At 38.9% G+C, this 14,002-nt stretch overlaps 1 protein-coding gene and 1 non-coding gene across 2 annotated transcripts; both read left to right on the forward strand.

Moving 5' to 3' along the window:
- The first annotated feature begins 480 nt into the window (after positions 1–480).
- cavin2b (caveolae associated protein 2b) lies at positions 481–11,400 on the forward strand. The gene is made up of 2 exons (XM_059571590.1): positions 481–1,314; positions 10,256–11,400. Exons 1-2 carry the CDS (start codon positions 757–759, stop codon positions 11,102–11,104), a joined length of 1,407 nt encoding a protein of 468 aa, XP_059427573.1. The 5' UTR covers positions 481–756; the 3' UTR covers positions 11,105–11,400.
- Positions 11,401–13,721: 2,321 nt separating this feature from the next.
- On the forward strand, positions 13,722–13,803 carry trnas-cga (transfer RNA serine (anticodon CGA)). The gene has a single exon. It is a non-coding gene; the product is annotated as a tRNA-Ser (tRNA).
- Positions 13,804–14,002: the final 199 nt, after the last annotated feature.

Genomic DNA, 14,002 nt, shown 5'->3' on the forward strand with positions numbered 1-14,002 from the left:
TTTTCCAGAATAAACATAGAAGGGCTACAGCTGTAAAAAAAAATATATATATAATAAATACATTTAAAAAGAGAGAATAAATACAGGAATACATATACACACATTCTTCTGCACATCTATTAACATAGAATTGCTTAGCAAATCTTTATTTTAGGGGAAGACACACACCGTTGTTCTATCTCCATTTCTGTATCTCTTTCACTCTCTCTCTTCATTCACAAATGAGCTCATTCTTCAAACATGAACCTTAATATACTATTGCTCTCTTCAATATAAACAGAACAAAACCTAGGGAGCCAGAGAGAGTTAGGGGGAGGTTCTACATGTGGAGAGAGTTGCTCATGTTCCAGCGTACACACCCACATACTCGCACTTGACACATGCAAACACATAACTCCCTAACCAATGGGCCAGGCTAGCTGCTATGGAAACCAAGCTCCGCCCCCATAGGGTGTGGACAGGCTTTTTAAGCTGTGGGGAAGCCTCTACACGGCTCTTTCAATCGCACCAGGGAGGGAGAGGAAAGAGTGAGTGTGGCTATCTTCAAAAAGGGGTGGGAACGTTGAACCTGGAAGCTGAAAAGTTCTTCCCAAGCCTGTAAACAAGAATCAAAGCTGTAAGAACGTGGTGGCACTAAAACCAACTAGGAGGGGAATCCGGTACAGCAAGCCGAGCGCGCTTAAAGTTGAAGAAAGTTAAAGAACGAGACCACTTTCCTAAGTAAAGTTATCCGTCAAGTCCAAGAGCAGCCTCAGAATGGGAGAAGATGGAGTGCAAGCAGAAAGGAGCAGCATGGCCATCACACATGAGAACCAGGAGTTGGTGGTGCCAAGCCCCAGCCCCACTCAGTCTTCACCCACACATAGCCTCTCACATCTGGGCACCGTCGCAACCAACGCCTCTAGTGGAGAGCCTAGCAGCCCTGGGCCTCTGGCTGGGGGCACCACAGGCACTCTCCACAGAGATGGAGCTTCACCTACAGGTCAAGTGAATGCCATCACTGTCTTGACACTTCTAGATAAGCTGGTGAACATGCTGGACACGGTGCAAGAGAACCAGCATAAGATGGAGACGAGACAGGTCGAGATAGAGGGGGCGGTGAGAGGCATCCAGAACGACATGACCAAGCTCTCCAAGAGCCACACTTCAACTTCCAACACGGTCAGCAAACTCCTGGAGAAGAGTCGCAAGGTCAGCGTCCACATGAAGGAGGTCAAGGACAAGATGGATAAGCAGGCCGTCCAGGTGAAGAAACTGGAGGCTAATCACGCTCAGCTGATCAAGAGAGACAACTTCAAAGTGCTCATTTTTCAGGTAAATGTACAGTGTGTGTAATGGGGAGCAGTTGGCGGTGGGGTATTTGATGTGTTCAGATGAGGACGCTGAATGATTGCATTGTTCAGGTGATTGTTGCTGCATGTCGGTGTGCACTGAACCAAATTCAACTGTCTCCAACTCTGATAACAATAAAGGATATTGCTGTCTTACACAGCTGAGTAGAGTCCAATGAATCTAAATGTCATTTGACTAAATTAAAAGATCAGGTCAAATGCCTCCCTCAGGGTGGGTCCATTTCTGAAGCAGGGGAGAAGGGTCATAGTTCAGAGTGAAAAGATGAAAGCAATGCTTAAGTGGGTGTGATGTCACTTGAGCTCATTTTGAGGTGGGGTGGAATGGAAGCAAGATCTGGGTGGTTGCGTCTTATTTCTGTCTTTTTTGTGGTTGTTTGAGCACCTGAAAGCAGAAGTCCTTGCAAGTTTTGTACTTGACTCAAAGTATTCATCTCAAATAATCAGATAGAATTTCAGATATCTTAATATATCATATAGAAAATCAACAGGATTCCAAACTAAGAGAGAGCTAGAGAGCTCGAGAGATATTCAATAGGGGAGGCTTGTTTTGAAGCTTAGCCAAAAGCTATTATTTAAAGCACAATAGCCTTGAATAGAAGGTGTGTCCAGAGATCAGCTACAGTGCAGCATAATGTGTATCCTGTTGTTAGAAGACCCGTGCTGAAATGTGCTATGCTACACCGGCTAGCAGTTGTTTACTGCAAGACCTACAATCAACTGAATGACTCAGTGATTCCAAAGTCAGAGAGCGCTGAGAGAGGACTTCCATTCCCCCCCTCTCTTCCCAGCTGTGTGGTTACTGAACAAGTATATGATGTAGAGAATGAGAGAGTGCCTACTGAAATGCATTTTTAGAAAGTCAACTTTCCATCTCTTGCGAAGAGAGTGCTTAAACTAAGGTTGGAAGGTGCATTTCCTTCAATGAACTAGTGTGAAAACACCCTGTAGCTTTTACAGTTGCCGTCACAGATATAGTGCTGTTTGTTATAGCTGGCCAAAAATGTGTGTTGCTATGGCACCTACCTTGTTTATTTGCAGGGAAATCCACTTTTCAACTTTTGTGAAAAAAAATTTCCGTCTTTGTCCTAATGATTTTGGGCTCAGTACTTGCAGAAAGGGATTTGGTTTGTTTTCCATTTTCTAATCATTTTCACAGCAGTCAAGGAATGTCTGGTCAGAGTCTAAGAGAATATGTGTTAATCCAGCCATGGGGTTCTTGTGGTCTCCTGATCTGTCTTGTATCATAGTTAAGATGGATGGGACTGTGGTCTACACGGGCAAAATGTTCCTAGAGCTTTAGCATTTCCAACAAACATGCCTGACAGACCCACACAAACATTCTTGGACAATCCTTGTCTTGTTTATTTTAATGTTCTTTCATTAAACCCCCCTTCTGCTCTCTCTTGGGGTTGCCTGGGTTTGTTTCTAAGGAATGATAGGATCTAATCAATCCTCAGATCATTAAACAAACAACTTCTTCAGGGGAGCCAAACAACTTTTTCAAGTCACTTCTACCAAGTGTTTCATATACAATTGTCCACTAATAAACAAGCCTGACAAAAAAACTGAAAAAGATGTTCGGGTGATGTCATAAGTCAACAAATAGTCTGTTTGTCTTTTAACATTCTCAGTTTTATTTCCTCATCTCCATAGCTACATTCAGGTGTTCACCACACCCTGCCTGTGTTTTTCACTTTTATCTTCCCCTGCTGTTGGATTGGGGTGCTTGGCTCTCCCCTTAGGCGGACTTACAAGCTGTAGAGAGAACGCTGTTCTTGCATAAGCAAAAACTCTGGCTCAAACACTCACATTCCAGAAGTGGAGCTAGTCTCTCCCAATTTCAAAATGATATAAATAGAACCACAATCAATTAGAACTCCATGAGACTATGATCAAGACACTGGTGACCACAGACATAAAAGAGAAAAGAAGGATGGAGCTCATAAAGTTAGCTTATGAGGAGACTTCCTGGGTTTAGCCAAACATCATTCCATTTGCAATTCTTCTGCATGATGCAACATTCAATGAACACATTTAACTAATTTTCCTGGTGTTTCTTAAACCTTAACATATGGAATGTGTTATAACTGCACAACATCTCCAAGTTTTCATTACTTTCAGTGCACAGTGCTTCAATTTGCATTATGCTGAAAGCCAAATCTAGAGTAGCAAAGCACTAGATGGGATATTTTTACTACTAGCCCTTCACTATCACCTAATAAGGCTATCTTTGCCTCTCCAGAGAGAGGGAGAGAGGGGGAGAAAAAGTGTGAGCAAGAAGGCCTGTAGGCAGAGAGAAGAGAGTATTTGTTTTCCATTGTCCATCAAGAAGGCATTATCTCTCTCCAAACTTAGCTTACTGTTAGAGTTGCCACTGGTGCACTGGGGCTAAGATGAAAATGATGCAAGACGAGAAAAGTGCTCAGTGCAACTTAAGATTTACGACATAGCTGTTGCTCATTGATATTCCTAAAACAAAAAATGCTGAAAACACACCACGGTAATGAAAAAAGTATTTTGAAAAAAATGGTTAAACTAAACAAAATAAAATTGCATTGGGATGAAATAAAAAAATAAAAATAATTTAGAAAAAAACTAATTGTACAAGCAAATATTTACACCCCTAGAGGGTAGGTAGCTTCGGGTCTGACCTCCAGCATTTCAGGGTTAAATACTGAATGAGCATGTGAAATGTGTTGTGAGAGGAGTTCGACATACTCATAAGAATCACTTGTTTGGGGAAACATGCTACACTTGTCACATTATATGTTTCTGATGCACTTAAAAGACTCATGAAAGTCATTTGTTTGTGACTATATTCATGATTAAAAGAACAAAAACCTATATTTTTTACCCAGCTCTATTACACTAAAACACTGAGTCTAACTAGTGTCAAAAGCATGAATAGACATTTAAAAAATTATATAAAACACCAATGTACATTTATACACAAAGCATGTTTGTAGTTATCCTGACAGTTGTCTAAAAACTGACTGCAGGTGCTCACTCCCTTTTTTTAACTGCCACAACTAAATAAAATGAAATGCAAACAAAACATTTAAATACTTATTTGACAATCAAATCAAAACTAAGCACAAGCATACTGAACATCTACACACTAAGAAACACACACATACAAATACAAGAAAAAACACAAAAGCACACCTGTGATAGCGCCATTTGCTAAATACTAAATTATTAAAGCAGAAAAAGGCATTTAATACAGTATATTCTTAATATCTGAGCAAATTGTAAGTTAATACTGGCTGGGCCTTTCTGAGCTGGACATATACTGTATTATCTATATAAACAGACATCCTTTTGCATGGGGTTATGAAAGCTGACAGAACTCTGTCTCTTAGGTCCTATCTAAATACAAACACACACACACACACACACACACACACACACACACACACACTCATACTGAAGAGACAAAAGCTGTTATTGTGTGGGTCCTGTGACAGGGAGTAATGCCAGCATAAAGGAAAAAAACTATACAAACTCACAATGCCATGGGAACTCATGGGGAAATACATGCCGGGACAAACCTGTTTCAGGCCCTGAAACAGACTACACATCAATAACAAAGGAAACTGCAACAAAACCATGCCCTTTCACACTGATATTTCATCAACCTCTTCATTCAGAATAAAGGTTAAGTAATAAATAAACCCATTAGGCTGATATAAGACCTCTGATTCACATCAGGGTCCTCCTGATTACCCCATTGGAGTTTATTTTGCAATAATGACTTACAGACTGCACATTATTCCACTTATTACAGTGACTACTTAGGAAATAAATACATTAGTAATGGACAAGAAGTACTGAAATTATTATGTTATCTGAGGAAAAAAATGACAGAATGCAAAATGTTACAACTGACCAATCAGAATCAAGTATTACAGAGAGCTATCTATGTAATATAATGTGTATATATAACACATTTTTTAAACTATTAAAGCATATAATTTGGAGTTAAAACCACCATTAAAACTAAAACTACCACATAAGTGGAAAATTCAGTATATGATATGTCCTGGAAGTAAGCTCATGACAGAATACTGCGATTGTGTTCATAATCAGAGAAACCATTGTAAAATGTTAAGTAGGTAGTTTTATATTGCACTATACAGGCACTGGATTGAATCACATTTCTCAAACTCTGACAATAGAACATTTCTCAGCGAATAATTGTAATAATGGCAAGTAGCATGTTTGAAGAGGTTACCTCATGTCATGGAAACATCTTAATCAATGTAATTCCTTACTCTGATTGCTGTTAATTATCACACAGTTGGTGTACATGTAAACATGGCAATTGTTGAGGTTATTTTTAGAGAGGGAAGCCCTCTTTCAGTCAGCTTTCACAAACTTTCCTGCTCCAGCAATTTTGTTCCACCTGACTTCTTAAACACACAGAAACCCATACACACCCATACACACAACTGTACATTTCTTGGCACACGTAGACAGTGTTAAACCTATCAAACTTAAGTACAAGTTACTCTTACTGTATATGTGTTCAAAATGACCTGCCTAGCTATATAAGAGAGAACATATTTTAAATATATATCAAAGTAGACCAATATTGCTAGGAAAACAATGTTCATTATTTCTTTAAGTGGTTTTTGACCATGTCACGTAAGATTACCCAAAAATAAAAATTTGCTGAACATGTACTTTTTCACCAATGGATGCTCTGCCATGAATGGGTGCCGTCATAATGAGAGTCCAAACAGCTGATAAGATCCCTGTGTATTTGATAGAGACAGAGAATGTATATGAATACGTGTGTACACTTCAGGTTTGACGTAAAAGCAGAGAACACAAGCGAGTGTATGAGGTTAAACAGCTGCTTCCTGTCAGAATGAGTAATGAGTAATGAGCAGCAGGATGGGGAATGTAAGCATTAAACTTTTTCAGAGAATTACGGGCTGGAGGTCCCACTGCATCGCCAAAGATAAAAAGATACCATTGAACTCAAATCTGCCACCATCTTTCAACACTTTCAAACTCAGACGCTTACAACTCTCTCTCTACTCTCCACACCCCACTCCTGAGCAAATATTTACCCCCAATCCTTCATAAGTAGTCCTTTAAGATGACGCATATGTCAAGTGTGTTTAGAACATGAAGTGAATATTGAAAAACAACTGGACAGCATCTATGATAACGCTAAAACAGACAGCAATGAGAGTAGAGAGCATGGTACGGAGAGGTGCTTGTGTGAGTTTATCTGTGGACATACACTAAATATGTCAAACATTTGAACAGATCTAACAAATTAATGAAGAATGGACTTTTCAAGTTTTAAGCTTTAAAATAAATCGGTCTATAATTATATATTGAAAGGGAAATAATATGGCCAGTATATTATTTTGTAAATTTTGTTGTCTGTAAAAACTTTAAAACTATGACGAGATTCATAAAGTATGGTGGGCATAAAGTAATGCGGGCATTTTCGTGTCTATTAAGACTACATCTGGTCAAATAAAAAGACACACAAAGAGTGCAGGCACAAAGTATGCATTGTATGCAATGACTCAAGCTCACACTGTTTACTAAAACATTCTCTAAAAATTGATTCCTTTAATAACCATAAACTGTAACAGAAACTGTATTTACCCCTTGTGAAAGCTTTTTATATTCACATGCATGTATGAGAAAACATACATCAACTTGGCTATCATAAGCGCCACATTGCCTAAGGCAAGAGGGACCGGTTTAGTATGCAAATGAATCAAACCTAGAGTCTCATTAGACAGGCTGCTCAACATGAGGTAATGTTGCTCTGCAGGGACAAAAACACATTTTAAGAAACCAAAAAATTGGAACACAACTAGAATATGAAGACAATGCAGAGGAGGTTATAGTCATTTACAAGTCATTTCCAGATCTCATACCTAAGAGGCAGAATCCATGGAATGAATTGTTTGGTTCCCCACTGAGAAAACACTAGGTACTTGTGTCTCTGGAGGCCGAAAGAAGGAAATCTTTAACCTGTTTGTAGCTGCTGTATTAAATTCTTAAATCGAGGGGTGTATGTAACTTAGTGTTTGCTGTTCATCTTAAGCCATTTAAAATGCACAGTTTCCGGGGACAAGCCTGAACCTGGTTAACCAGGTTAAGTCAAGAGAAATGGTTCAGTGCAATTACGCAAGCTGCTGTCAGACACATATCAAAATGTCAACACTCCACTCTCTTTGTTATAGAATTTCCAACATGGTGGGGATTTGTGATTTACTGGCATTGCTGTACTATCTAAAAAGTGATTTAATGACTGCTGATAGACACTCTTCTGGTCACAAAGGGATGTCCAGTGGCTCAGCACCTTTTTCCTCTACCTTTCAAATTGGCAATTTGAGCTACGGATTGCCACCTATAGTCTTGAGAACAGTACTTGAAAACATGCAAATATAAACAAAGGGCAATATCAGAGGCATCCAAACAACGTAGCAGCTCTACACAGCACTGACTCCTATGTAAATTGTAACATAAAACCTACCTCTAAACCTTTGCTAAAGATATACAAAAATAAACACTAAAAAATGTTTTACAAAATGTTAAGGTTATCTCACAATATTCTTATTCCACCACAAAGTTCAAATAACTAAATAAATAAACATTAAGAACTATCATTACTTTAATTTGAAACAATTTCATTATTTCATTCATTATTCTTATTGTATTTTACTTACTGTAATCTGGGGAAAACTATCTAAATTATTAATCACATGTCATGGTAATGATTTTAATATATGTAGACAGAAAAGAATGATTTAATTTTAATAATGTTTACAGTAACATAATGTCACAGTGCAACATGCCTTTTCATTTTGTGGAGAAATGTGACCTGGTAATTTAGTAATCTGTTTAAAAATTACACAAAGTTTTACTAGTATTTCTAAATATGAGCCTGGAGTAGGATAACTTGTGTTTATTTGCTCTTGCTATGGTTACAATTTTGACTTGGTGCTATGAATGAATTGCATTCATTGTTGTCTAATTCATAAACTGTTGGTGCTTAAAAGCACATTTACTGTGCCAAATATCACAGACAAAATCACTGTTATAAAAGACTTTGTATATCTGTTCTTTGTGATAATCAGGAGGTTCATAAAAAAACTGCACATTGCCAAAAACCACCTCTAGCAATCCCATCACAACAACAAAAAGAGACTGTTTCTCTAAGCAGCTGGAGGGAAACTATACAAAACGACACACAACTCTTTACTTCCATGATCCCTAAATACAAATATACAATTCCGGCCAATGTTATGTCTCATTGTTTTCTACAGAGCTGTGTTTCTAAGCATCCAAGTTAACTAATTGGTAACTCCGATCAGAGACTGATGGAACATGGAAATTCTGTGTTAAAGTTTGCAGGGAGTTGGCCACATTCATTCTCAAACTGTGCCAGCAATATCATACCAATACCTTTGATCCATATTTGCTGTCCAAAGTAAAGCTCTTTCATGGGTGGGCAGATCTGCTAAATCCCAAAAGCGATATTCCTCCCCTGATTTAGTGCATTGCATATATCCATGGGGATTACCGTCAGTCATCATCTATCCTTTTTGTAAATTCTCCTGTTAGGTCAAACCTATTCCTCCATTTTGACAGGACAAACCCGCATTCCCTCGCACGCAGAGAGCTTCAGAGGCCAGACTTACAACTGGGGGTTCAGAGGGGAACATAACCTTTCTATCATGTTAGAAGAGCAGATATTGAACATTAAGGCCCTTTGCAGGCAATATAAGCAGCATCAAGGCATTTTTAAATGCAATGTTTGCATAACATTTTTCTGAGGTACCTTAATCTGTTTGCTTTTTGAAGACAGCTTAGATATATCCTTGGCTGCCTACTATATCCCAATTATTTTGTGGTTGATAGAAAGAATAAAATAGAACTTGATTGAGCAAATGAGAGTCATAGCTGATCATTTAACAGAATGTCACTTTAAATAACCATGATGCCATTTCTACTGAGAAAATAGCGACAGTGTAGTTTACATAAAAATAGCATAATGTTCCCTTCATAACTGACCCTTAAGAGAACATATTCCGAAATAAAGGGGTATTCATATAGGTCTGTGTGCTGTATGAAAACAGTGATTAACTGGGAGGTTTCCTGCGTGACATGACCTCATCTGTATCAGAATTTAGAGTCTTATCGCTAAGAGAGAGGCTCTCAGGCTCTCCTGCGCATTTCTGAGATGCCGTGGAACATTCTGATGGGTGGGGGGCAAGCAAGGCTTCTGTCCAGGTGTCCCTATTGCTGCACTCCACCCCCAAATGTTTCCTGAACCTCATCCTACTCCCTTTCAAAGCCCTACACCAGACTTCCCTGCTTTCTCTCTTTTTCCAGTTGCCCTGCTCTCCCTCTCTTTCTGTCCTGGCTGTCCTCCAAAACTCAGTGGAAACTCTGATAGGAGTTGTGTAGGGTCATGCCTGGCCTTCCTTCCTATCGTCTCACTATTCTTCAGCCTTTATGATTGTCTCCAGAAGGGAAAAGAGGGTCTGCACACAATGTTTTTTCACAACAGATGTTCTTGTCCCCTTGTGTCAGTTAAAAAAAGCATGCATCCACACTACATTAGTATGATGTTATGTAGAAACTATTAAAGATATCTCCCACAAACACATGACTGCTCTGTGTCTCATCCGCATTCTTACACTCCAGTTGTCTAGACAACCAAATACAAATCTTGTAGGCAGCCATTTCAGCACTGACTTTTACCACTGAAACCATTGCCTTTTACCATAATAAAATGTATGAATTCTAAGCAGCAGTATTGGCGGAACTGTGTATATTATACACAATCATATGTGGTTTGAAAATAATGCTGTATATGAACTGAAAAATTGATTTGATCTTTTTCATTTTTTCTTGTGCAGGAGGAAAATGAAATCCCTTCAAGTGTCTTTGTGAAGGAACCTGCACCATTGCCTGAAATGGAGGAGGAGACCCCAGCCATTGATGCTAACCGTTCTCAAGAGGAGGGCCTTCAGACCATCGCCCTCTCCTCAGATGAGGAACAGGGACCAGAAGAGGATGAAGATGAAATTTTGGCTGTTTTGGACCTCGAGAGTGAAAGCAGAATTGGAAAATCTCGAGCTGAGAAGATCAAGAGCTCCAGCCTGAAGAAAGTGGACAGCCTGAAGAAAGCTTTCTCCAGGCAGAATATTGAGAAGAAGATGAACAAGTTCAGCACCAAGATTGTCTCCCTAGAGCAGCGTGACAAAATCAAGAAGAGTTTGACACCGAACCACCAGAAGAACCCTAGTGCCAAGAGCTCCTCTTTCAAGGTCTCTCCTCTCACCTTTAACATCAAGAAGAACCGCAGTGGGGATGCCGACCCAGAGGCTGAGGCCTCAGCTCAATCTGAGAGCGCTGTTGCCTCCATCGAACTGGCCCCGATTGAGAGCCCAACTGAAGACCTGTCCTTCAGAGAGGTCCACTCCTACCTTGCACCAGCACAGGAGGAAGTAAAGGCAACTGTGGAAGCAATGGAGAAAGAAGAGGTGCCTAACATCCTGAATGGCACAGCCGAGGTTGAGCTGTCCATCACAGAAGATGTAAGCGAGGAGTATGCTCTTTCTGCGACCCTGCCCCAGGATGCCTCCCAGATAGAAGTGTCCCACAATGTTTTACAGGGAGAGGATGAAGAGAAAGGAGAGGAGAAAGAGGGAAAAGAAAGTGAAGACAGCCCTCTAGCAGAAGCTGCAGCTGCAGGCAAAGCATAGGGTGTTGCTGTAGGAAAAACATCGTAATGTCCTGACCCTCCATTCCAGCCCCAGGACACCCTCCTAAACTGAGAAAACACACTGTCCCTTATCAGTGCCAGCCATCCCCGCCATGAACCCAGACATCTGACCTGTCCTCAAAGTATACACTTACAATGCAGTCCATTCAAAAGGCAGAATTCATGAACTGTATGACTATAAAATCCCATATCAGAAGATGTCTATTTTAGAAGAAATGAATGTGAAAGCAGTCTTATCTGTCCATCTATTCCAACTGTTAGTCTGTTACTAACCTTCCACTCTATCTTCCTCTGGTGGTGCCTACCTGTCAGCTAAGAAGGTTGGCAAAGGAAAACAAATCGCTTACAGCCAAAGGAGTCAACGGTCGCCAAGTGCACTCTATCTACCCCATGGACACTTTTTAAACAGTAGGTTTTCATCCAGTGCATCTCTTCTGGAACAGCCTGTGCACAGCTGAAAGTGATTTTGATTTCACGCAACCTAGATTATTTCCAATCTTGGTCCAATTTGGTTCAGTTTTTTAAGATTAAACAGCACATATATACTGCCATGTACTCTCTGTGTTGATCAAAAATATGTAATGTACTCAATTTTACATTTTGGTTTTAATCAAGTCATACTATGTATACTGTGAACTCATTAATACAGAGACCAAATGATGTGAGAAAGCTACCTGGGAAGTGTACTGTCCTAAACTATGCTAAAAATATAATTTCTAAATTATAGAATTTTGCTTTGTAGTGGCTAATGAACATTTAGATAACCTTTTTCTTCCACCATGCTCACATACATTTGCTTTGAATCTGAAATGCAGTTTTTTATGGGGGATCCTGGTCTTCCCTGAGCTTCACATACGTCTCGGACCATAGTCAGAAAACATTCCTGCTTTTGATATACAGCTCCTTTCAGAGACCATTTCTTTAGCTCCCGTTGGCATGATGCTGGCTGAGAAACAGGCACTGTGAGGCCAGTTTAGATTACAAGCATATTTCTGAAAGTGATGAAGGAGACAACCAGCCCAGCTGGATGCAAATAAGGCAGAGAAGTGTGGAGATCTGAGAGAAAAAAAAAAAAAAAAAAAAAGTTAAAGTCTGTTTGGAGTGTTGAATTGAAGTTTCGAAATGTAAGAAGTGACTAACACCAAGGGCAAATACCCATTTAATCATTTTAGAATAAATACAATTAACTAGTATTTGTGCACACTTTGGCAAAATTTGTCACTGTCATGCAAACTCGGAAATAAAACGGTGCTGTTGAGGGTCAGCATTGACAAAAATTTGAGCAATAAAAGTATATTTTCCTGAAAGTTTGGTTCTTATTATAATATAAATCATACAAGTAATACATGTATGTCAAATGTATTTTTGTGTTTTTAATAGAAATGTTGTTGTTTTCTGCAAATATTAGAGCATATTTTTTATTTCAGTATTCCAGTGCTGAACAAAAACTTAAGTGTGTATCTTTAGCTTTGGGTGGATGTCTTTTTCAGATGTGAAAAGGGATGAGGTTTTACTTCTTTTGAGTCTTTAAAAATATAACACGTTTTTTTTACTAATTTTTGCTTATGCTTGTAATCCCTAATTTTTATTTGCATTATCTTTTAAGAAGTTAATCGCATCAGTGTCTTCATAATATATATGAGAGCTATAGGTTGTCTTGGTTATCATATTTTAAAAACATCATGATTCATGCCAAAGAAAAGGCTCTGTTACAGCAGACCCCATAACGTTTTTGTGACACCTGTTTATCAAGTTGTTAGTGAAGCACACTCTGTTCAAAATATTCTTTTAATGCAAATAAATAAAGATGTTGGACCATGGCTTTCTGTGTCTGTCTTGTTTCTTGGAATCTTTAGTATACTTTTCAAAGCAATCCATTTTCATCTGACAGTAATAGACTCTAACCTACTTTGATCAATACGTTTTCAAACAATAGATGTCCAGCCAATTCTAAGTAGCCTACATCAATATATGTGTCTAATTTGAACAGGATACGAGTAATTAGGTGGTGTTACAAACACATCAGTAGTGACAGATGCTTCTTACCTGCATTTTCATAGCAATTTGTTGATTTATAACGTCCTTATCAGTGCATTTAGGATATCTGTTTCAGAACATACATATTAACTAATTTTTTTTATGTCAAGGTCAGGCTTGTGTAATCCCTTGCACCATGTTTCAGCGTGAAGAGTGGTTAAATCAAATGCACGCCCCCCATGACAAACTCCTTTGGCACTAGCGCCATCTGGCGTTATGATGACTCAAGTAAAACGAAAGAAAACGAGATGTAAAAGCTTATACGAGACACAGCTTAAAAACTAAAGCATCTTTCGGAATTTTTTGTTTATCTATCCCATCGAATAAAATGCTTTATGTTTTCCAAATACTTCATTTGGTCATCTTGTTTGTTTATTTGAACTGATGTCGAGTGACATTTTAAATACGAGTACGAATTGAGTTTGACCTCTAAAAGAGTTTCACCTTTATTTAATTCATCCACCCTAAACAATAAAAAAAGACATTCGCTTGCTCACTAAAATGTAATTTTAGTACAATGATCAGTAGATGGAGCTGTTTTCACATGCATGTATCAGGCAGTCACGGTGGCCGAGAGGTTAAGGCGTTGGACTCGAAATCCAATGGGGTTTCCCCGCACAGGTTCGAATCCTGTTCGTGACGAAATTTAGTTTTTGAAACACTACGATTATTATTTTAGGAAAACGTAAAACACACGTTACGTTCGAATAAACCGAATTAACATGTTTAATCACATTCATTCTTACAAGAAAATGAACATGTTCGCCTGTTTCTCGGTTTAATATACTATAATGGGTGAGATGTTCTATTTAGGGGGAAGTGTCTCGTGAGAAAAGGTAGC

The sequence above is a fragment of the Carassius carassius genome, chromosome 17 (assembly GCF_963082965.1).
Source record: "Carassius carassius chromosome 17, fCarCar2.1, whole genome shotgun sequence".
Classification (NCBI taxonomy): Eukaryota; Metazoa; Chordata; class Actinopteri; order Cypriniformes; family Cyprinidae; genus Carassius; species Carassius carassius.